Raw genomic sequence first — 20,418 nt, 5'->3', positions numbered from 1 at the left:
TCACATTCAGGGCTTCCAAACACACAGCACAAACTGACTGGGGAAGTTGGCACACACAACAAAACATTAAATGTGTTTTTAACGGCCTTTGCTTCCCTTTTCAAAGCTTGGTTCATGTTATCTTCTGCTTGAGGTTATTAGGCTTGCATCCATGTGACAGTAAACACATTGTGTTTGGCAATTTGTGTGATTTTTCCTTTACCTTTGAACATTTTCTGTGGTCCTGGCCAACTAGATATGTAAATTTTCTTTTCCTTAAATGGTTTGTTACTTGGGACATATGATCCTAATTAGTATGTCAAGAAAGTTAACACAAATGTAAAAAAAAAAACACTGAGAAAACCTTTAAATATGATTAACTAGAATCTTATCTTTAAAAAAAACCATTATTAGTTCAAATACATTTGGAACTGTAAATTACATTGTCTTATCAAGGTCCTACAAACATTATTGCACTGTTTTCAGTGGCTTAGTATTTTTTCCATTTAGCAGGTAAAGAAACTGGGAAACAATGATATCAAATATCAGATTTAAAGCTTATATGATGTGAGATGTCTTTCTGTATACTGCAAATGTGTGCGGCTTTTATTGGTTGATGAATAAAGCTGTTTTGGCCAATGGCCAGGCAGAACAGAGCCAGGTGGGAAATCCTAACAGACAGGGAGAAAAGAAGGCAGAGTTGGGGAAGATACCATGGAGTTGCTGGATTAACAAAATGTGTAAGGTAATAAGCTATGATCTTCTTGGTAAAATATAGAATAATAGAAATGTGTTAATTGAGCCATTGGTCAAACAATTATAATTAATATTAAGCCTCTGAGTGTTCATTTGGGAACTGGCCAATAGGGGGAAAAACCCTTCCTTTACACTTACATAACTAGAAACTAATGTTTTGGTAGTGCAAAATTGTGGTAGTGTTTAAAGGATGTCTAGCTCAATTGGGGCAAAATTCCTGATGAAACACCAAGGACCTAGTTTTATTCTAAAGCTCCTTTGAAATCATTGAGACTAATCATCAGCCTTAGGCACAATCATACCCATGTATACTTCACAAATAAGTAATATAATATTTCAAGCATCCCATGATAATCTGACATTACTAATAGAAATGGATCATTCTAACTGCTAGGTGACTTCATCTTGACTTTCTTGTACAAATGACAAAAGCCCATGTAAGCAGCAGAAACAAATGTATCAAAACACATTTGGTTGTGTTACCAAAATGTAACCAACATTCAAGAATAGCAGGTTGTCACCAGGTTTCAGGAACCAGGAGAATATCAATAGAAGTATTCATTTTACCTTTATCCTTTTCTACTAAGCTTGGTTCACATGACTGCTAGCAATCCGGTCTCTTAGTTTATCTTTGTCTCAAACTGAAAGAATCTAGAAATTAGCTGATTTGAATCAGTTCCCTCTAATTGTAATCATTGTGGTCAGAAGAGAACACGGTCTAAGTTTAGACAGTCACTTTCATCATACAAAGTTTACACTGAAATCCAACCTTAGGTACAGAGAATGGGAAGAGCATTTTCCAAAGACTACTAGTCTATAAGAAAGAGTGTTCTAAAGAAATAGTATATTATATGTCCTGTTTATCTACATTATAAATGAGGCTACCTTGTGTATGAATAATTGACTATAATAACTTTAATCTTAGTCATTACACACAAAGACTTTGGAAGGAGCCATTTAAATTGGGGTGATGATGGGGATGGCATTTTACACAGGTAGAGAGGAGATAAAGTAATACCACAATTTGAATGGAACTTTAGAATAAGAGAATCCTTTTGAAGCAAAGGTAGAAGAAAGGAGATAAGAGGACTGAGAATAAACAATCAAACATATTTCTTTTTCCCCCAAGATGGAAGGAACATGCTATTGGACAGTGGATAGGTAGGGATGTAGTGAGGATCTAGAAAGAGTTGGGTGAAAAGAATAAGGTCAAAATATATTATATGAGAAAGAGCCAATAAAAAAACCAACCATAACTGATGGAATACTTAAGCCATGGGATTGGGATTCAGTAAGACTATATATATATATATCCCTCTTCATCTCTCATTTTAAATTAGAATGAGACATTTCCAATTAAATGGAAATGACTTTTTTCTTTTCATTTTATGAATATAGAGAAAATGTCAGACTTTTAGAACCCGACATTCATCAGAGGACTGCAAATGCACTACACACACTCATTTCCCACTTAGAATACACAATGGTTTCCTAAACTAAGTTTGTCTACAGCCAGGAAAACGAACTGTGTAAATCATCCAACTTTCTAAAATTGAAGTGACTTTCTAAACTCTTGGAATGCTGAGCAAGACAGAGAAACAGTTAAGGTTTAATTACTATGAAAACAATAAAAAAATCTTGACATGACAAAATATTTAAGCAGAAGTTATAAAGCTACATATATTACAACATACATATTAAAGTTCAATTATATATACATATTCAGAATATCAAAATACCTTTTCTACTTTGGCAACTATATTCTTGAGATTAAAAATTACAAAATTCAAACATTTCTACATAAAAAACATTCAGGTTTTCATTTACTAAAAAACAAAATAGTACAAGTTTTGCTGCCCTGATATATACACATCAAAATAAATATTTTCAATTGTGGAAAATAGAAATGGCTAACAGTCTCAAATTTCTTAACATTATGACAAATAACTTACCCTGAATTTTCAGTATCCTTTTGTTAAAAAATAAATTTAATTAATCTTAAACTCAAATCAATGTGCTTTAATGGACAAGTTTATACTAGCTAAGAAATAAAATTTGCCCCTATATAGATATAAATATAATCATTTTAAAAACACAAATTTAGTATCATGAATATATAAAACCCCTAAGTATACTCCATAAAAAATATAGGTGCACATTTGCGTTTTATTTATTATCAAAAATTCTGATGTAGTTTCTATAAAATGTTAAAAAGTAAAAGGCTTTGTTTTCTTTCTTCTTTTTCTTGAACTGGTCTCACTTGTAGAGCTACAAGCTGGCTTCCAACCCACAAAACCTGGTTCAGCAGGCCAGCATCGTTTTCTTAATGCAATATAGAAAGAAGAAATACTTTTATCTCAAAGCAGTAATATCAACATTTGTTACCAAAAACTGGGAGTATACATAGAAAGGTAGGCATTATCCTGTATTCTAGTTTCCAAGTTTGATTTACATTAAAATATTTTCTGTAACTGATAAGAACTACATAAACAAAAGTAAAAAGATGAGGTAAACATCTTACACTTTTAAGAAAGTATTTGAAAGTACTCAAATATTTCCATTGCCTAGCTTCTGAAATGATGCTCTATAAGGTCTTCCATATGATGACGATGGTATGAATCCAAATCATATTTCATAGTCTTCTGAGTAGGCAACGTTCATTTCTGTTGTTAATAAAACAATCAGGACTTTCACCAACAGTATTTCTCTATTGTGGGTTTACATGAGGCACCAAGCCACAGTAAGAGCAGCTACAATGCCATTCAAAATTGCCATGCTATAGCCCATGTGGAAAGAATGCCCAGTCAATTTCCTAGAGAAAAAGAAGAAACACAAATCAAAACTACAAAACGCATGTAATTTGGTATGACAAAAGTAGTAAAAATCTTACTAAAAATGATTAAGACACCATAGTGAGTTTTTCTAAGGTTTACACATTAATGTATAAGTTAAAAAATACTGGACACTCGCACAATTAATACAGGATAACCAATCTTAAATTCTTTTTCAAAACCCCTCCTGGGGACTGAAGAGATGACTCAGTGGTTAAGAGTACTTCCTGCTCTTTCAGTGAACTGCCCACATTGGGTTGCTAACTATTGCCTATAACACCAACTCCAGGGGATCCTATATGCTAGCATCCACGGGCACCTGAACAAAGGCACAGATGGCACATGCACGCGTACACACACACACACACACACACACATTTTAAAAACAAAACCAACAAGCAAAACTGTTTCCTGGTTATCAAATATAATTTTATTAGCACAAAGTGCTGAACTGAACCTCAGGCTTTTTGTTTAAATGCTTTTCCACTGTGTGTAACAATAACATAATCTGTTATATTACAAACAAGTCTTGCATTAAATAGCACTGCTTTTCCCTGTTCTCATTCTTTGTTAGATCGATCTAACTTAAAACACTTATGCCAAGTATTTAGCCTGTTCATACCATTTTTTTTTCCAGTTATAGAAAGAAGTGGGCTGGAGAGATGGCTCAGCCGTTAAAGGCTAGGCTCACAACCAAAAATATAAGAAAGAAGCTATTCCTTGAGCCTATGTGAGGGGGTTAGACTTTAACATAAATTTCAGCTTTCAACCTAATAGGGTTATTTAACTGCAGTGGTTTCCAACAAGTATCTAAATGGCAGCAAGGAAACATCAAGTACTTCACAAAATTCCAACTACACACACAACTAAATATACACACAAAAATAAACGGATGAAGTAGTGCCAGAAGGCCAAGCGGTGGTTGGCTGGCTGGCTGTGGGGACACTGAGTCCCAGCCACATGTGGCAGTTGTAGGTTCCCTGGTAGAGAGCTATTCTACAGGTCTGGAGTGAGTCACAAAAGAATGGAGCTACGCTACAAGGAGAGACTGAAAGGGATGTCAGAGAGAACGGGGTAAGTGTCCTGGGTCTTCATCAAGATGTGGAGTACCAAGGAAATGGAGATGGGTTGGGAGGAGGGGAACAGGCATACTGCAGCAGGACTATGTTAGTCTGGAGGGACTGGAAAAGAGGGCAGAAAGGAGGACGAAAGTCCCCTACCTGAATCCTGGCCTCCAGTAGGTACACAGTGATAACTTGGATCTGATTCTTGTACCTCTACCTCACAGTGCACCACCATAACCAGATTACACAACCAGTGCTGGCATTTAAACCTAAGGTCTCATGCAGGATAAGCAAGCACGCCAAGAACTAAGCTAAATCCCTAGTTCTCAAAGAAATGAAAAAGGAAAAAAATCATTTTCCTTAATGATACAAGTTTTGACTTGTGAAACTTAAAAGACATGGCAAGATTTACCAGGGGTGTGGGCATAGAGAAGAGCCTTGGTCCTGCCTCAATGCAATGATGGGACAGACTTACTAGATTTCCTAGGGGAGGCCTTACCCTCTTTGAGGAGCAGATGGGATAAGGAACGAGGGGTGAGTGGGGGGGAGTTGGAGGAGAGGAGGGAGGGGAACTGGAATTGGAATGTAAGACATAAACAAACAAACAAACAACAAAAAAAACATAAAAAGGTATGGCAAGGTTTAAAATTTTAAAAAAAGTTCCAAAACTCCAGTAGTTGGGGGCTGGAGAGATGGCTTAGTAGTTAAGAGCACTGACAGTTTATCCAGAGGACCCAGGTACAATCCCCAGCACAAACATGGCAGCTTACACCTGTCTGCAACTTTAATTCCAAGGGACCCAACACCCTTATAGAGACATACACGCAGGCAAAAACACCAATGTACATGGCATAAAAATAAAGAAAATAAAATAAAGTAAAATCCCATAGTTGTTCTGTTCAAGAGGCTGGATGTTTCAGCTGGTCTTCTGGATATGCAAGAATCCCAAGAAAGTAAGCTCTAATGCTATGAAGGAAGGAGTTTACCAGGGAGAGCAAGAACAAACATGCAAAAGGATAGCAAGCTTCCTTCTTCTGTGTCCTTTATATAGGCTGCCTACAGAAAATATGGTCCAAATTAAAGGTGGATCTTCCCACTTCAAGTAATTTAATTAAGAAAAAAAAATCTCTTAAGGGTGAACCCATTCACTTGAGTTTCAGTTAATTCCAGATGTGTCATGTTGACAGTCAACAACTGCTACCACAACTCCTTAAGTTGCTTTTGTTTCATTATAGCAGTAAAAACGTAACTAAGACATTGGGTGTAGTGACCGCACTCCAGGAAAGACCCCGTAAGATAAGGAGTAGTTGGCCAACACAAAACGGACTCCATGTTTTCCCTGAACTTTTTTTCTTATTTTTTAAAGTAGTTTTGTTAGATAAAGAATGCTAAGAAGTTGTTGGATGGTAGGGTACAGGGGAGGATCTGGGAATTGTTTGGGAGGGTGTAGTGAAAAAGATCAAAATACATTGTTTGGAAAAATGTAGATAAAATTTTAAAAATGACTGAAGTTATCAAGTAGAAGACAGGACTATAGGAATATCAGATTGCTTCTAATTGCAATTTCTATGACTACTTCAGACAGAATACTTTAAAGGGATTACATACTTATGTATAGATTTTTCCCCCCGACCAATTAAGAGGTTACTTACCAATATCTGTACTTAGAGTGAAACGATGTTGTTGTAGAGACTGTAACTACATAAATATTTTATTCCCAAAGAGTCAATCAAGGAAATCCAATAATAAAATAAAAATTATTGAATAAGTTAATTTACGGATTAAAAACCTTAAAATGATGGTTCATTTGACCATATAATGAGGCATAATAGACAATTTAATGACAGAAGGACTCTAAATGAAGATTCTATTAGGCTTAAATATATTTTCCACTACATTTCTGAAATCAAAATGGAAATAAGTGGGAAATGCTGTTCAATAAGAATAAAGTGGCTGAAAGGTTCATTACAATAAGACAACAGCCATGTTAGAAGATGAGTTGTACAAAGGAAACCATCTAGTCTAGTTTCAAAATCTTTTCCAACAATACAGATGCATGCAATGAAGTGCCCATGTGATTCCCACTAGTCAAGGTCTAGAGTTCGACATGGATTTGAGTACCTCTTACAAGGGGTATAAAGGTAGAAAAGTTGATGATCTCTTTGGACTTTAATTTCTTCTATAAAACTGATGACAAGTTTACTCTTACAAAGTTGCTGTAAGGACTACATATCTGTTGCATGATAAGCTTACTGTATTGGCTGGTTGTGTGTGTCAACCTGACAAAAGTTAGAGGCATCAGAGAGGAAGGCACGTTCGGCTAAGGAAACACCTCCTTGAAAGGCATTTTCTAATTTGGTGATCAGTGGGGAAAGGTCCTGGAGGTAGACTAGAGAACAATACAGCCATAAGCCTATAAACATATATGTGGTTATGCTTTGTATTATAAACTGGTAATTTATTTCTTACCTAATGGTTCAGCAGGGAAGAGGATGAACTAGTTAGTACTAATCTACTTTTTTAGACTATCTGAACTACCTTTTTCTCTCTTCCTATTTATGCCATGAGTTATTTCTATATACCCTTTTATATATTTAGGCACCATTCATGCTTTGCCTATAACATTACCTATTGCTTAAAAAGAGAGATTTTATTATTTATGTGTTTGTGTGTCTTGCAGGGGGAGTGGTATGTGCACATGTGTATGGGTGCATGCAGAGTTCAGAAAAGGGGATTGGATTGCCTAGAGCTGGAGTTATAGGCAGTTGTGAGCAACTAGTTCTGAGTGCTGGGAATGGACCACTGATCCTCTGAAAAAACAGCAAACACTTTTCCTTATTGAACAATCAATCTCCTTAGCCCTTATCTGTTTATTTAACTGGTCAACTATATTAGTTATTGATTGACTAGATTAATAATTCTTTTGGGATAAGCAGCATAGTCTACATTTAAAAGCACCCCTCTAAATTTAAGACACTTCCTCATAATTTATAAATATTGTCGTGGTGGTTTGGATGAAAATGGCCCCCAGATACTCACAGGGAGTGGCATTATTGGAGGTGCAGCCTTGTTGGAGTAGGTGTGGCTTTGTTGGAGGAAGTCTGTCACTGGTGGTGGGCTTTGAGGCAGCACTCGGGAGGCAGAGGCAGGCAGACCTCTGTGAGTTCGATGCCGGCCTGGTCTACAGAGCAAGTTCCAGGACAGCCTCCAAAACAATACAAAGAAACCCTGTCTCGAAAAACCAAAAAAAAAAAAGAAAAGAAAAAGAAAAGAAAAAAAAATTCTAGGAACTTTTAAAATAAGTCTTTTTCTTTCTTTTCATAAAAATAAGGCTATTTATTTTACATCCCAGTCAGTTTCCCCTGCCACCCCTCTTTCAAGACCCCCAACTACTCACCCCCTCTTCAAATTGCAGCAAGACCAAGTAAGCACCTCCCCAAGTATTAAGGCCGGGCAAGGCAACCCACTATGAATAGGGTAACATAAACCAGTAAGAGAGTAGGAGACAGCCCCTGTTCCCACTGTAATTTTTTTCTTTTTAAAGTAATTTATTTTTATTTCATGTGCACTGGTGTTTTGCCTGCATGTATGTCTATTCGAAGGTGTCGGGTCCCCTGGACAGTTGTGAGCTGCTATGTAGGTACGGGGAATTGAACCCAGGTCCTCTGGGAGAATAGTCGATGCTCTTAACCATTGAACCATCTCTCCAGACCCTGTAATTCTTTCTCTTTAAACAAATGTTCATATTGTAAACAAAGATATTCAAGGTTATTAAACCACATAAGAAGCAAATAATTTATTTTTAGAGACAGGATCTTTAGTTCCAGGATCCCCTAGAACTCGCTGTATAGCCCAGGCTAACTGAACTCTCATAGCAGGCCTCCTGCCTTAGTCTTGCACATACTAGATAATTCTTAAAAACAAGTTAGCCTCAGTTTGGCTCATTGTTAGTTGTGAGACTCACGTTGAGTTACTATTGTAGAAGGTATAACTGAAGTAGTCTCCACACCTGCAATATTATTGACTACAGTGTGTCATTTCTTCAGTGTTACTCAACTAAAGCAGGAAATTTATTTAAAATCAGTTTTTTTTAAGTTGTTCAACAATCTAAGCTTTAGATGCAAATACATATTACACCAGAAATCTTAAATTCTTTATAGTATGCTTATTTAGTTGGGGAGAGGTATTAAAACTGAAGGTAGAGGACAACCTGTCAGAGCCTATTCTCTCCTTCCAGAGGATCAAACTCAGGTCACGAGGCTTGGCAGTAAGAACCTTTACTTGATGAGCCATCTTGCTAGCTAAAGCTATATAATCTTTGATCAGTTTGAAATTTAGGAATCTCTAGCAGGACTCATAATAGACTTCCTTTTTTTTTCCTTCGGTTTTTCAAGACAGTTTCTCTGTGGCTTTGGAGTCTGTCCTGGGAACTCACTCTGTAGACCAGGTTGGCCTCGAACTCACAGAGTTCTCCTCGAACTCCTGCCTCTGCCTCCTCAGTGCTGGGATTAAAGTCATGCACCACCACCACCCGGCTGGGTTCTATTCTTATAAGTATAAACTTTTTTTTAATTTGAAAATGTATATTCACAGTATAAAATAATAACAATAAGTTATTGTTATTGTAAGTACTTCTTACAGCTGGGAATATAGTTCTAGCTTCAATGCCCAGCACTGGAAGAAGAATAAAAAAATGGTTTCTTAGTATAACTTGTAACTCCTTTCACAATACTTGATGTAATTAACTGCGGAAGTTCACCAGACCTATGTCACACAAATTAACTTTAATACCAATAAAACAGAAATGAGTTACTTTGGAGTGCCTAGGATATTTTGGTTTTATAACCCTGCAAAGGTTATAGGAATGTAAACTGTTCAACCTGACTTCTGACCTAAACAGTGGACATTTTTTCAAGTTAGCAACAAGATTTTTTTTTTCAAATTTCCACTAAATGTATTACTGGCCAACAAAGTAATATTTGTGTTATAGGTGAGAGTTTCAGTAGTAAATGGTTTTATTTTTAGCACATGAAATAATTGCAAGCCTATAGACAGACCATTTACCACTAGATGGTGCCTGCATAGAGGTAATGTAAAATGTGTGCAGTTTAAATTAGAAAGTGTCACTGACTTGGAGAAAACAATTAAGATGAGGATAGATGTTTAAAAAAAGTTGTTACTCTATTTAGCAACACTGCAGAGGCAAAACTTGCCATATTCTAAAACCTCAGAGTTAGTTGTCAACAAAGTAACAATTAGTAAAACTTCTACTGTTAGTTTATTTTATAATGTAGACATCAGTGAGTTAATGAGGCAAACCAAAATTAGTCAAATGCATTATGCTACAGGTAAATAATCTGATTGTGCAAGTTGCTTCACTTCTTGGGACTTGGTTTCTTCATGGTATAAAGTGGAAGAACAATACCAATGATAAAACCTCAGGGTGGTTTAGAGACTTGGCTCCTTTATGATCTTTATTTGGAATCCATAAGACATCTCTTGTACTAAAGCACTAATTTAAAAGTTGTACTTTTAGAAAAAATTCAAGTTCAAGGTAGATATAATTTCTCCAATCACAAAAACTTAAATAAAATCGATGATTATGCCACTGGTCTATCCTAGGATGAACCTCAAGATACCTTAAAGGTTTAGGTTCTCTTTGCATATAGTAATTTTGTGTGGATAGGTGCCTTATGTTGATACCAAGACACGATGTAATCACTATGCATGTATTTTATTTGCCTGTTTAGAACCCACTCATAAGACCCAAAGAATGAGGGATGTGAATTGGAGATATTGATGAGACACCGCAGGGTGGGGGTTGGTGGAATATGTTGTAGTAAATGATAACCTAATGACAACTAAGGAATAGTAGATACTTCAAGAAATCCAAACTTCTGTTTTGGTCTTTAACAATGCAAATTCCAAGACATAGTCCTCCATACAATTATTTTAGAAGTATATTAAAGCAAAATTTTCATTTTTGCATAAACACTGTTAAAAAGATAAAGGTACATTTTTAAAAAGGAACTTGATGGACCTTTGACAGGAAGATGATTCCATGCATTTGTAAACTTAGCTAATTACAAAGCTTTATTAGTGGAAGGCAAGCTAGCTCTGCAGGTAAACATGCTTTTGGCCAAGCCTGGAAGACCTGAATTCAATCCTAGAACCCACATGGTGGAAGGCCAGAACTGACTCCTAAGCTGTCCTCTCGCCTTCACACATTGTACATGTAGCAACAGCACATGCACACACAATTCAATACAATGTAATCAAAGTTTTGTTAAATAAAAATAAGTGACAAGGAAAGTATCTCATTTTTAGTATCAATCTAAACTAGTCATTCATTCAGATTGCTAATTTCATTAAATGTTTCACCTCTTATTTACTAAATAGCAAGAAATATTATTTTATTTCACTGAGAATTTTGTTTCAGTAAAATGCAAGTCATAAAAAATAGTCTTGATTTTTCTTCCCTTGAAATTATTGTCTTGTATTAAAGTTATTCTGTTACTAAAATCTGTTTATTTTGTAGAGTCTCAAGACTAAATAAAACAATTACATTTATGAATTTTGACTATCATGAAAAATAGTATATACATGGTGATCCCAACACCCATTTCTAAAATATCCATAAAGAACATAAAGAATGGAAAAGCATACCATTAAAATGATAGTAATTTTCATAGGTTATTTCCATTATCTACACACACATACACACACTTGTATTTGTCTCTTTTTAAGACAAGGTCTCATGTATCCCACAGTGGCTTCAAATCTGCTATGTAGTCCAAGAATGGCCTTGAACTAGTTGGGATTACACACATGTACCACTATATACTGTTCAGTGCCAAGGTGTGGAACCCAGGGCCGCATGCACACTAAGCAAGCATGCTAGCAACTGAGGATATATCCACAAGGCCATTTTAGTATCTTTCAACAAAGAATCAAAATTATTTTTAAGCAAGCAAGAAACATGCTTATATTAACCTTTTATGTAGTAAGGTAACATAACATAGTATAAGGTTATTTTCATTAATCATTAAATTATACATTAGGGAAATATATCTGATTTCGAAGTAAACAGTCTAAAGATTTTAATATTTTCATAATAGTATTTTCCTGTGCAAGGACTCACTCTACTGGTTACACAGAGAATATATACTTAGACTTTGTGAAGTGATTGTTTATTTTCACGAACACTAGAGGGCGATATTTTCATTTTTCAAACCGTATCTCTTTGTGTTTGTGTGTACTTAAATGCATACCTAAATTTTATTTGAATAAACATAATTTTGTATTTTAAAATTTCTATTTACTTGTATAAATTACCATAAACACAGCATATTAAAATATATTTTATAAGTGTTTTAAAACTTTTTAAGATTAGAGTACCAAGTACACAAAGTATGTGATTCAAAACTATCATTTTAATGACTAATAAACATTTGACAATAAGGTTCTTATTTATACTTACAATTTAATAAAAAGATTAACTTATTAGGACGTAATACAATACAATTAGTTAATAGATCTTTAGGAGAACACTAAAACTCTTTAATCCTCAAAACTCTAATTACCAAAACAGCTGGAAATACAGGACTAGCAATCAGGGAAGAAGTCGCATATTACACAAGATTTACAATGTCTAGTACTGGTGTTACTGGGCAGCAAAAAAATATAAATTTGAACTCTTTTTATGTCTTAGCTAAATAAGCTTTCTGACTAAATACTGCCAAGTAGTCTACAGTATGGCATTCCAATCTTAGGTGTAACTATTAGAATATTTAATTATGAATTAAATATTTATCCACATCAAATGCATATCTATAGGTATACAAATATGATTTTCAATATTTTAAAAAATTATACTATTTATATAGGGAATATAAAATATTATTCCCCAATTACCTAAAGGTGAGGCTTAGATGCTGAAAAATTTTGTTATTTTTTTTTAATACTGAAATCTAGAGCTTCAACATATCCCAGTTTATTCTTAATTTAGTGTGTTTAAAAGAACTCAGAATCTCTCTGCTCTCTCTCTCCTCTCTCTGTCTCTCTCTTACACACACACACACACATATACCCAACACCTCAAACAAAATAAAGAAACAGACCCAGAAGCACTTACTTGAACCTAGCAGGTGAAAGAGGAGTGGGCGGAAACATTCCTGGTTCAAAAGAATCAAAGTAAGTCACTGTCCAAGAGAAGCTGCAACAGGAGAATCCAGCGGTTAGAGATAGTGTCAGCAGAGACCAGAATCCTTGATGGGAAGAGAGGGAAAAATTATTAAAATTATTTCAACTAGGCTCTTCATGTCCAGATGCTGATGCAAATTTCATAAGAGATTTGACTTTAGCACATGCTAACCCACGTAAAGAAAAAATTATGAGAATGCAGTTAGGGATCGGATCAATAAATATTTTAATGAAATTATTGTATGTGCAAGTGAAGAAAATTCTACCTAAAACTGTAAAAAAAATGGTTTTATGGCAGTCAACTATAGCAAAAATAGTCAATTTTCCTTTAACTTCATGAACAGTAGCTGGCATTTGCTATCGCTTTATACTAAGTATCTTTTTTCATTCCAAAACAAGCACTTTTTACATAAACCAATTTCGTAATACCTCCTCTTTATAATTTTCCTATGAAAATAAATCACTGATTCTTCAGCCTTGTTCAGTGTATAAACTGACTTCCAATTTCCAAGGAATTAGGAACTCAAATTGAACTAAATGAACTTTTGTCTCCCAGGAATCAGATCAAAAGCATGGTATTATAGTGAGTCCGAGTTGAGGGATGAGGGTTAGGAAGCCCTAGAAAGATGTGAACAATGTGAAAGGACAGAAACAAAATGATCTGAAGATTCTAAGATACGCAACTTACTAAGGATAGTAAAGGGATAATGAATGTTGTTAATCTAATTATTTTTAGGAGTAGAGTTAACATTTCTTAAAATTTATTAATTTTCATTTCATGTGTGTGAGTGTTTAACTGAATATATTTACGTGTGCTGTATGTACTTCTGGTGTCTGCAAAGGTCGGAAGAGGGTGTCAGGTCTTCTGGAACTGGAGTGACAAACAGTTGTAAACCGCCACATGGGTATTGAGAAACAAACCTCACCCTTTTGCAAGAGCAGCACAGAATATGCTCCTAAATGCTGAGCCATCTCTCCAGTGCCCAGTTTTTTTATTTGAACTTGTTTTTAAAAGGTCTCTCATAAGTTTAATTCATTACATCTACCCGGCAGGATACACTGAGGATACACCCTGTATTTGGTACAATGCTATGTAATGGGAACAAAACAACACACATTATCTTCACTGAGTAATTTTGATGAGAAGAAAACAAGAGCTTAAATAAATTAGTAGCTATGGACTGAGAAAACATTTTATGGATAAATTTTACATACCCTACAGTCTCTGGGGGAAGATAACATTAGCATTTAGAAGAAAAGCCAAGTAAGTTAACAAAGCAAGATGTTGTCAAAAAAAAAAAAAAGAGAGAGAGAGAGAGAGAAAAAAGAAAAGAAATGTTAATACAGGCTAGGAAAGTAGCTCAATGAGATCCTTGAATACCTGATGGAAGACCCTAAATTTAATCACTAGAAACTCCCATAAGCCACAATCTAGAAAAAGGAAAACTGGTTGAATTCCTATCCCTCGCTATGCACAATACATTCTAAAGCACATTAATGAACAAGGTATAGAATGGCATGTTCATATAGACCTGTGACTTTAGGCCTCCAGAGACGGAGACAGTAGGATCATGAGCCTGAAACAATCTTTACCTGAGTTATACAGGAAAACCTGGTTACAGATTTAATCTAATACAGAGATATATGTGGGGAACAGAGTGGGGACTGGGTAGGGGGCTGGGGAGGGGGTTGTGGGGAGGCCGGGCAGGAGGGGAGGGAGAGGGAGCTGGGATTAACATGTGAAGCAAGCTTGTTTCTAATTTAAATAAAAAAATTAAAATAAAAACTATTTTTGTGAGTAGCCATCTCATTTTTCTATAGCTACTATTTATATAAAAGGCATAAAAGCAAACTCCAACAATTTTGTCAGAATAGCTCCAAAAAGAAAGCTCAGGTAACATTTCACTATTAATATGCCATCTCAGTTAACAACTTGGAGCTTGCTGACTGACATCTTTATAAGAGCTAGCAGATACTGGGAACATAACACACAAAGTACTCAGCTGAAGTTATTTCTCAGTGTATTGCTCAGAAGTGAGATTGGCTTTCTTTATGGAGCAGTCTTTGTTAAAGGCCTTTCTTATCAGTACACACAGTTACAGTATTATCACATATTTTTCAACCTTTTCACTACTACAAAAAAAATGTTGCAAATAACAATAGACATACATTACAGATTTCAGTGTGAACTGCTATCAAAGGTACAGACCTTGACCTAAGTACACACATCTATCTTCTCTTTAGCTCAATTTATTAGTTGGTAACAGTCATGGAACTTCCCCTTTTCCACCAGCTGAAACTTACTGAACTCAATGTTCTCAACTAATGCAATGACAGGGGAGAGTGCTTATTTCCTACTCAAAACAAATGCTACCAACTGTCTGTATTTCTATAAACTTTTTGTGTTAAAAAGTTAAGAGAAAAGTATGGTGAACTCACATGTATATATCACTCAGCTTCAAACAACTAATAGCCAACTCAGTTCACCTTATGTTCTCTGTACCTGCTTCTTCAATATACAAGAGCCGACAGTATCCATGTTTTGGGAACTAGCATATTGATGGACATAAAGAGTTTTAAATAAATTAATATTTTTGCCATGTTCACAGTATGAATGTTAACTTAAACTTAAAAATGTATATCACGAAACATACAATTTTAAGTCAATTTGAATGTGTGCTTTTTTTTCTCTTATAACTACTTTAGAGAAAGGGTCTTATAGTTGGCTTTGATATTGCTATGTAGCTGATGATAACCTTGAATTTCGGATTCTCCTGTCTCTGCCTCCCAGCATCCATCACCAGGCCTGGCTAAAGTTTGTTCATTTTAAGGTAGTTTTCTTCTTTTTTTTTTTGTTTTTACGAGACAGGGTTTCTCTGTATTGTTTTGGAGGCTATCGGTCCAGCCCAGCCTCGAACTCACAGAGATCCACCTGCCTCTGCCTCCCGAGTGCTGGGATTAAAGGTGTGCGCCACCACTGCCCGGCCTGGTTTTCTTCTTGACAGTTACATTTGATGCAAATATTATAGAAAACAGAAAACCAAAAATTCCATAATATAAAACCCAGATAAACCGTCATTTTTGTTACATCCTTCCACTTGACTTTTGTTTTCTATCTTCCCTAGTTATTCTTTATTGAGGTTATATAATTTTTCAAAGATGGTATTACAGCAGACTTATTAGTGATGTTTAGGTGAAATATTTTCATTATCCCACACAGGTACAAATAACTATTTATTTTCCCTAATAGTTTGTAGGTTTAATTAGCAGAATCACACATTGAATAAATTAAATTCCAAGTTTAGGTAATTTCTCACTTTAAGGAAGAATTGATCTTTTCCTTCTATCTATTTCACTCTGGATCAGCTTCAGAACTTTGGTTTTTCTTTGAAACTTTAATATTTTATATCATAAAGTCATGATGGTAAGAGCCTCATTTACTCCTCTGAAAAAGATGAAATTTTCAATGATTTTGCGTAAGACTGGACTCAGTATTTGCCAATTATTACTTCCCTGAACATGGGCAAAGTTGTGGAAACTTGCCAGGTATACAAATTACACAGCTGCTCAAAAACAAGAATAACTTTTTACTGAAAAATAAATAAAATCTGGTCTTGGCCAAACAAGTAACTTAATGTTAAATACCAAATATTAAGGAATAATGGGCACACATATACATACGTACATAGAGACACGCAAAATCATGTTTAGAAGCTGTGTAGGTATGTATATGTATGAATCAGCTGATTTACTTTATTCTATTCTAGGAGTCTTCCTGTGTTGCCCAGGCTGGACTTGAGCTCTTGAGCTAACAAAAACCATCATCTTCAGCTTCCCAAGCAGCTAAGTATATGGAACACAACACACCCAACCCAAAAGCTTCTTTAGTCACTAAAAGCTGTCCATCAAATCTCACAATAAAAGTTTTGTATGGTATAAACTATAACATGCACATAAAATACTAGCTCTGCATATTTTAGATTAACTCACCTGAACATTAATAGCAAATAACTTGTACTTTAAAATGTTTATCTCAAGTGAAACTGTTTATAAAAAATTTTGAACATTAAATTTTTCTGGTTTAAGATACTATTTATGTTGGCTAAATTTTTTTTTTAAATAAATAATCATTAGAAACTTGATTCAACAGCCGGGCGGTGGTGGCTCACACCTTTAATCCCAGCACTCGGGAGGCAGAGGCAGGCGGATCTCTGTGAGTTCGAGGCTGGGCTGGACCGACAGCCTCCAAAACAATACAGAGAAACCCTGTCTCATAAAAACCAAAAAAAAAAAAAAAAAAGTATGCTTTTTGAGAATTCTGTTTACAATTTGCATATAGTGCTGAACCAGATGTCCTATTATAAGGTGTTAGGAATTTTCTTTGGATTGTATTCAATTCATGCTGTAGTTTTCCTTATATGTTATTGTAATATTGATGAATCAAGTTTCTTTTTTTTTTTTTTTAATCCCTAGTGCTGGGATTAAAGGCCTGTGCCACCACCAGCCGGCGCATACAAAATATTTTAGTCATTGACATAGCGTGACTTCTATACTTACAACACATCTACAGCAATGGAGAAGATGTATGATATTTGGGAAAGGATAAAGTTGATGGAGAGGAAAAGCCAAGTACACAAGCATGAAAATATAATCAATTTTTCATCAAAAGACCAAAGGAAACATAGCCTTTGACTCCTGAGTGCTGGAATTAAAGGTTTATGCCATGACAACCTGGCTCTTAAATAGATTTTGCATTCCACATTTGGTGCCATCTTTTATTTCTTTTAGGGTCAGACTTCAGCTTATACTTTGAAGAATTGAAATAGTGTCCTGGACACTGCTAGTTGGGCCAGTTAGGCAAATGAAAGACTTCAACAGAAACGATATTGTATGTTGGCTAAATTTCTAGTTCTAAATTCCTGAAGGAGTATAGGAAGTTTCTTCCAAAACATAATTAGAAATTACTTAAGTATTCAATGGACCCAAGTAATGCTCAGTTATATTGAATTCTGAACACACACCTTAGTGACCCATTATAAAATTATGGAAAATGTCTAAATATCTATCCAAAACGTATATCTAAAACATTTACCACAAACATATACACCTGAAAAAACACTAATGAGTCAACTACACATGGTATATATAAAATGTTTTATCCCAAAGCCTTTATTACTTAAATATATTTGGAAAAGAAAAAATAAATGATTGGATGAATAAAATGATCAGTTCATACCTAACAGTCCAGTATCTGCATCATCTTCATTTTTCAAATTTTCTGCATGCAATTCTGTAAATACAAAGAGAGGTTTAGGTAGAATAGTGTTATTGCTTCTTGACATGACTATGTAAAGGCTCCAAAGACTCTGTTCAACTGTCAAAAGTACCCTGAAGTCAGAGCTAGATTCGACTTCTGATTTCCTACCTATATTACCTTCAGCAAGCAAATACCTTTACAATGGTCATAAACATGGGAAGACAATTTGTACAAAAGAAACTTAAGAGCATAGTAGACTGTGACTTCAGTTCTTTGTTCCAGTCTCCAAATACAAATGTCGTCTGCAATGAACTTCTAATTACGGGCATAAGAAAAATAAACTGTGTGCACGACAAAACTATCTGGGTTGAAGTGAAAAAAAAAACAGTCCAAGGGTGTAACAGAGATTTGAAGCAGGGGAAGTCAATTTTTTTTTCTTCTTTCTTTTTTGGTTTTTCAAGACAGGCTGTCCTGGAACTCACTGAGATCCACCTGCCTCTACCTCCCAAGTGCTGGGCTTAAAGGTGTGAGCCACCACCTCCCTCCCGGTGGTGGCAGTCAAATTTTTAAGGCCCACGGTTAACAGCCAACAATATATTGTGAAGAAGTAACCTGTCTGGCTTCTCTGCAAAAGTCAATCTAACTAGGGTAACCTGTTCAAGGGCTACCTGGATCCCATTAGGGGCTGGGAGAAAAAAAAGCAAAACTGGGGTAAAATAGATTTAATTTTTATCCGTAAAGGTAACACTAAAACACTAAGTGTTGAATACTTTTAATACAAGATACTGTTCTGAGGTTTCTATTTCTCGATAAATTGACAAAAGTCAACACTATTAGATCTAAATTCAATCATACAACAAATCCGAATGGGGGAGGGGCTGAAGAGTGTCTTTCGGAGCATTCCCATTTGGCCAGTCAATCTCTGACACAGCAGAAGAATAGACTCTATCTAGCAATAACTCTACCTCGTTAGAAACACAAAACAGACAATCTACTTTGCCTATAAAAGTAGAAATTTGGGATGCGGGGAAGGAATCCTTGTTCTTCAATTTCTGTATGCTCATTTGTGAATCAGCCTTAGAATATATACAGCCTACAGTTACATGAACTTTTTCATGAACCTTTTCAAGGTAGGGACTCTGATTAAGTAGCCGTGCTGATGTTTCAACTCGTGTTCAATGCCTTTACGACGTTTCTTTATAGAGCGTGGATTTAGTCAAATCCTTTCTAAATGGTTCTCACTATGGGGCAGGGACCTCCATCTATGGAGAGAAGACAAAGGGAGGGAGAGCGAAGAAGGGTACAGTCCCGAAGGAAAGCTTTGGGGAGTTCAGTGTGAATGGGGGCGAGGGATGGACTGGCTCGCCTTTACTGTGCACAGACTTAGAAGGCCTGGGCTTCAGTCAGTACCTTTAACGATCAGGTAGGCGATGGCCAGGAGGAAAGCAAGGAGGCCGGCGAAGAGCAGCGAACAGAGAATGGAAAGGACCTGGACAGGCCACCGCCGAGCCTGGCTTCTGGTGGCCGCAGTCGCCGGGAAGATGCCGTTGCGCTTCTCGGGCAGGACGGGTGACCCGTCCCCGACCGGCGGGAGTAGCGGGGCCCTCTTGGGCTCCCACACCGCCCCGGCTGAGAACTCCGCTCGCAAATCGCGGGCCACTTGGTCGCATCCCTCGTCTTCGTCGACTTCTCCCACCCCCCAGCCATCCCCGTGGGTGAAGTCGGAATACACACGCCGAGTCACCGGGCCTGGGGTGACCTGGCGGCGCCGTCGCGACCTCGCACTCTCTACGAAGGACATGGCGGGAAAGACTGAGAACCCCGCGCCGGTCGGGCGTCCGCCGGGGGCCCCGCCCTACCCCGGCAACAGCCAATCAGCGGCGGCTGTCGGCGGGCCCGACCAACGCGCGCGGCACTGTGGGGGCCGGGGCGCGCGCGCCAGCGGCGGGCGGACAATTGCGGGTTCCTCTTCCGGGTGCGCGGTCGGGGCGCGCGCCCGGGGCCCACCGCCACCCACACGCGCAGCCTCACTTCGTCCGCCCCTCCGGTCCCCCGCCACCCCAGCTCCCCGCTCAGCTCGGCTCGGCTCCGCGGCTCCCTAACTGCCAATCGCTTTCCCGCTCTGGCGTGTAATCTCCGCCTCCGCAGATTGACCCGCCCGCTAGAGTACCGCCTCCTCCCTCCGCTCGGGCGCGCGCAGAGCCCGAGCACCGCCCCCCCTGTCCCCACGCCCACCGCGCGCGTGCGCGCGCACTAGGCCGATAACGCTGGGGGCCCGCTTGCCCCGCCCCCACCCCACCCCACCCCTGGTGGCCTCAGGTTTGTGGGG

At 37.2% G+C, this 20,418-nt stretch overlaps 1 protein-coding gene across 1 annotated transcript; it reads right to left on the bottom strand.

Annotated features, from left to right (window-relative positions):
• Positions 1-1,173: 1,173 nt before the first annotated feature.
• On the bottom strand, positions 1,174-20,081 carry Arl6ip6 (ADP ribosylation factor like GTPase 6 interacting protein 6). Its single transcript, XM_005068969.4, has 4 exons — positions 19,500-20,081; positions 18,069-18,122; positions 12,765-12,897; positions 1,174-3,547 (listed from the first exon to the last, which is right to left on the bottom strand). The coding sequence occupies exons 1-4, from the start codon at positions 19,888-19,890 to the stop codon at positions 3,454-3,456; spliced, it is 672 nt and encodes a 223-aa protein (XP_005069026.1). The 5' UTR covers positions 19,891-20,081; the 3' UTR covers positions 1,174-3,453.
• Between the last annotated feature and the right edge of the window lie 337 nt (positions 20,082-20,418).

The sequence above is a fragment of the Mesocricetus auratus genome, unplaced genomic scaffold (assembly GCF_017639785.1).
Source record: "Mesocricetus auratus isolate SY011 unplaced genomic scaffold, BCM_Maur_2.0 Super-Scaffold_100004, whole genome shotgun sequence".
NCBI classification, from domain to species: domain Eukaryota; kingdom Metazoa; phylum Chordata; class Mammalia; order Rodentia; family Cricetidae; genus Mesocricetus; species Mesocricetus auratus.
Note: the sequence above shows the minus strand (reverse complement) of the source record. Positions and strands in the feature narration are given on the sequence as shown.

What these genes read in the sequence shown, in the direction of transcription:
- Arl6ip6 (XM_005068969.4), bottom strand. Translation starts at nt 19,890, where the DNA reads ATGTCCTTCGTAGAGAGTGCGAGGTCGCGACGGCGCCGCCAGGTCACC. An exon ending in TGCAGATACTGGACTGTTAG is followed by an intron (nt 12,898 to 18,068) that starts GTATGAACTGAT and finishes CTTCCCATCAAG; the next exon opens with GATTCTGGTCTCTGCTGACA. An exon ending in CTTTCACCTGCTAGGTTCAA is followed by an intron (nt 3,548 to 12,764) that starts GTAAGTGCTTCT and finishes CTTTTTCTCTAG; the next exon opens with GAAATTGACTGGGCATTCTT.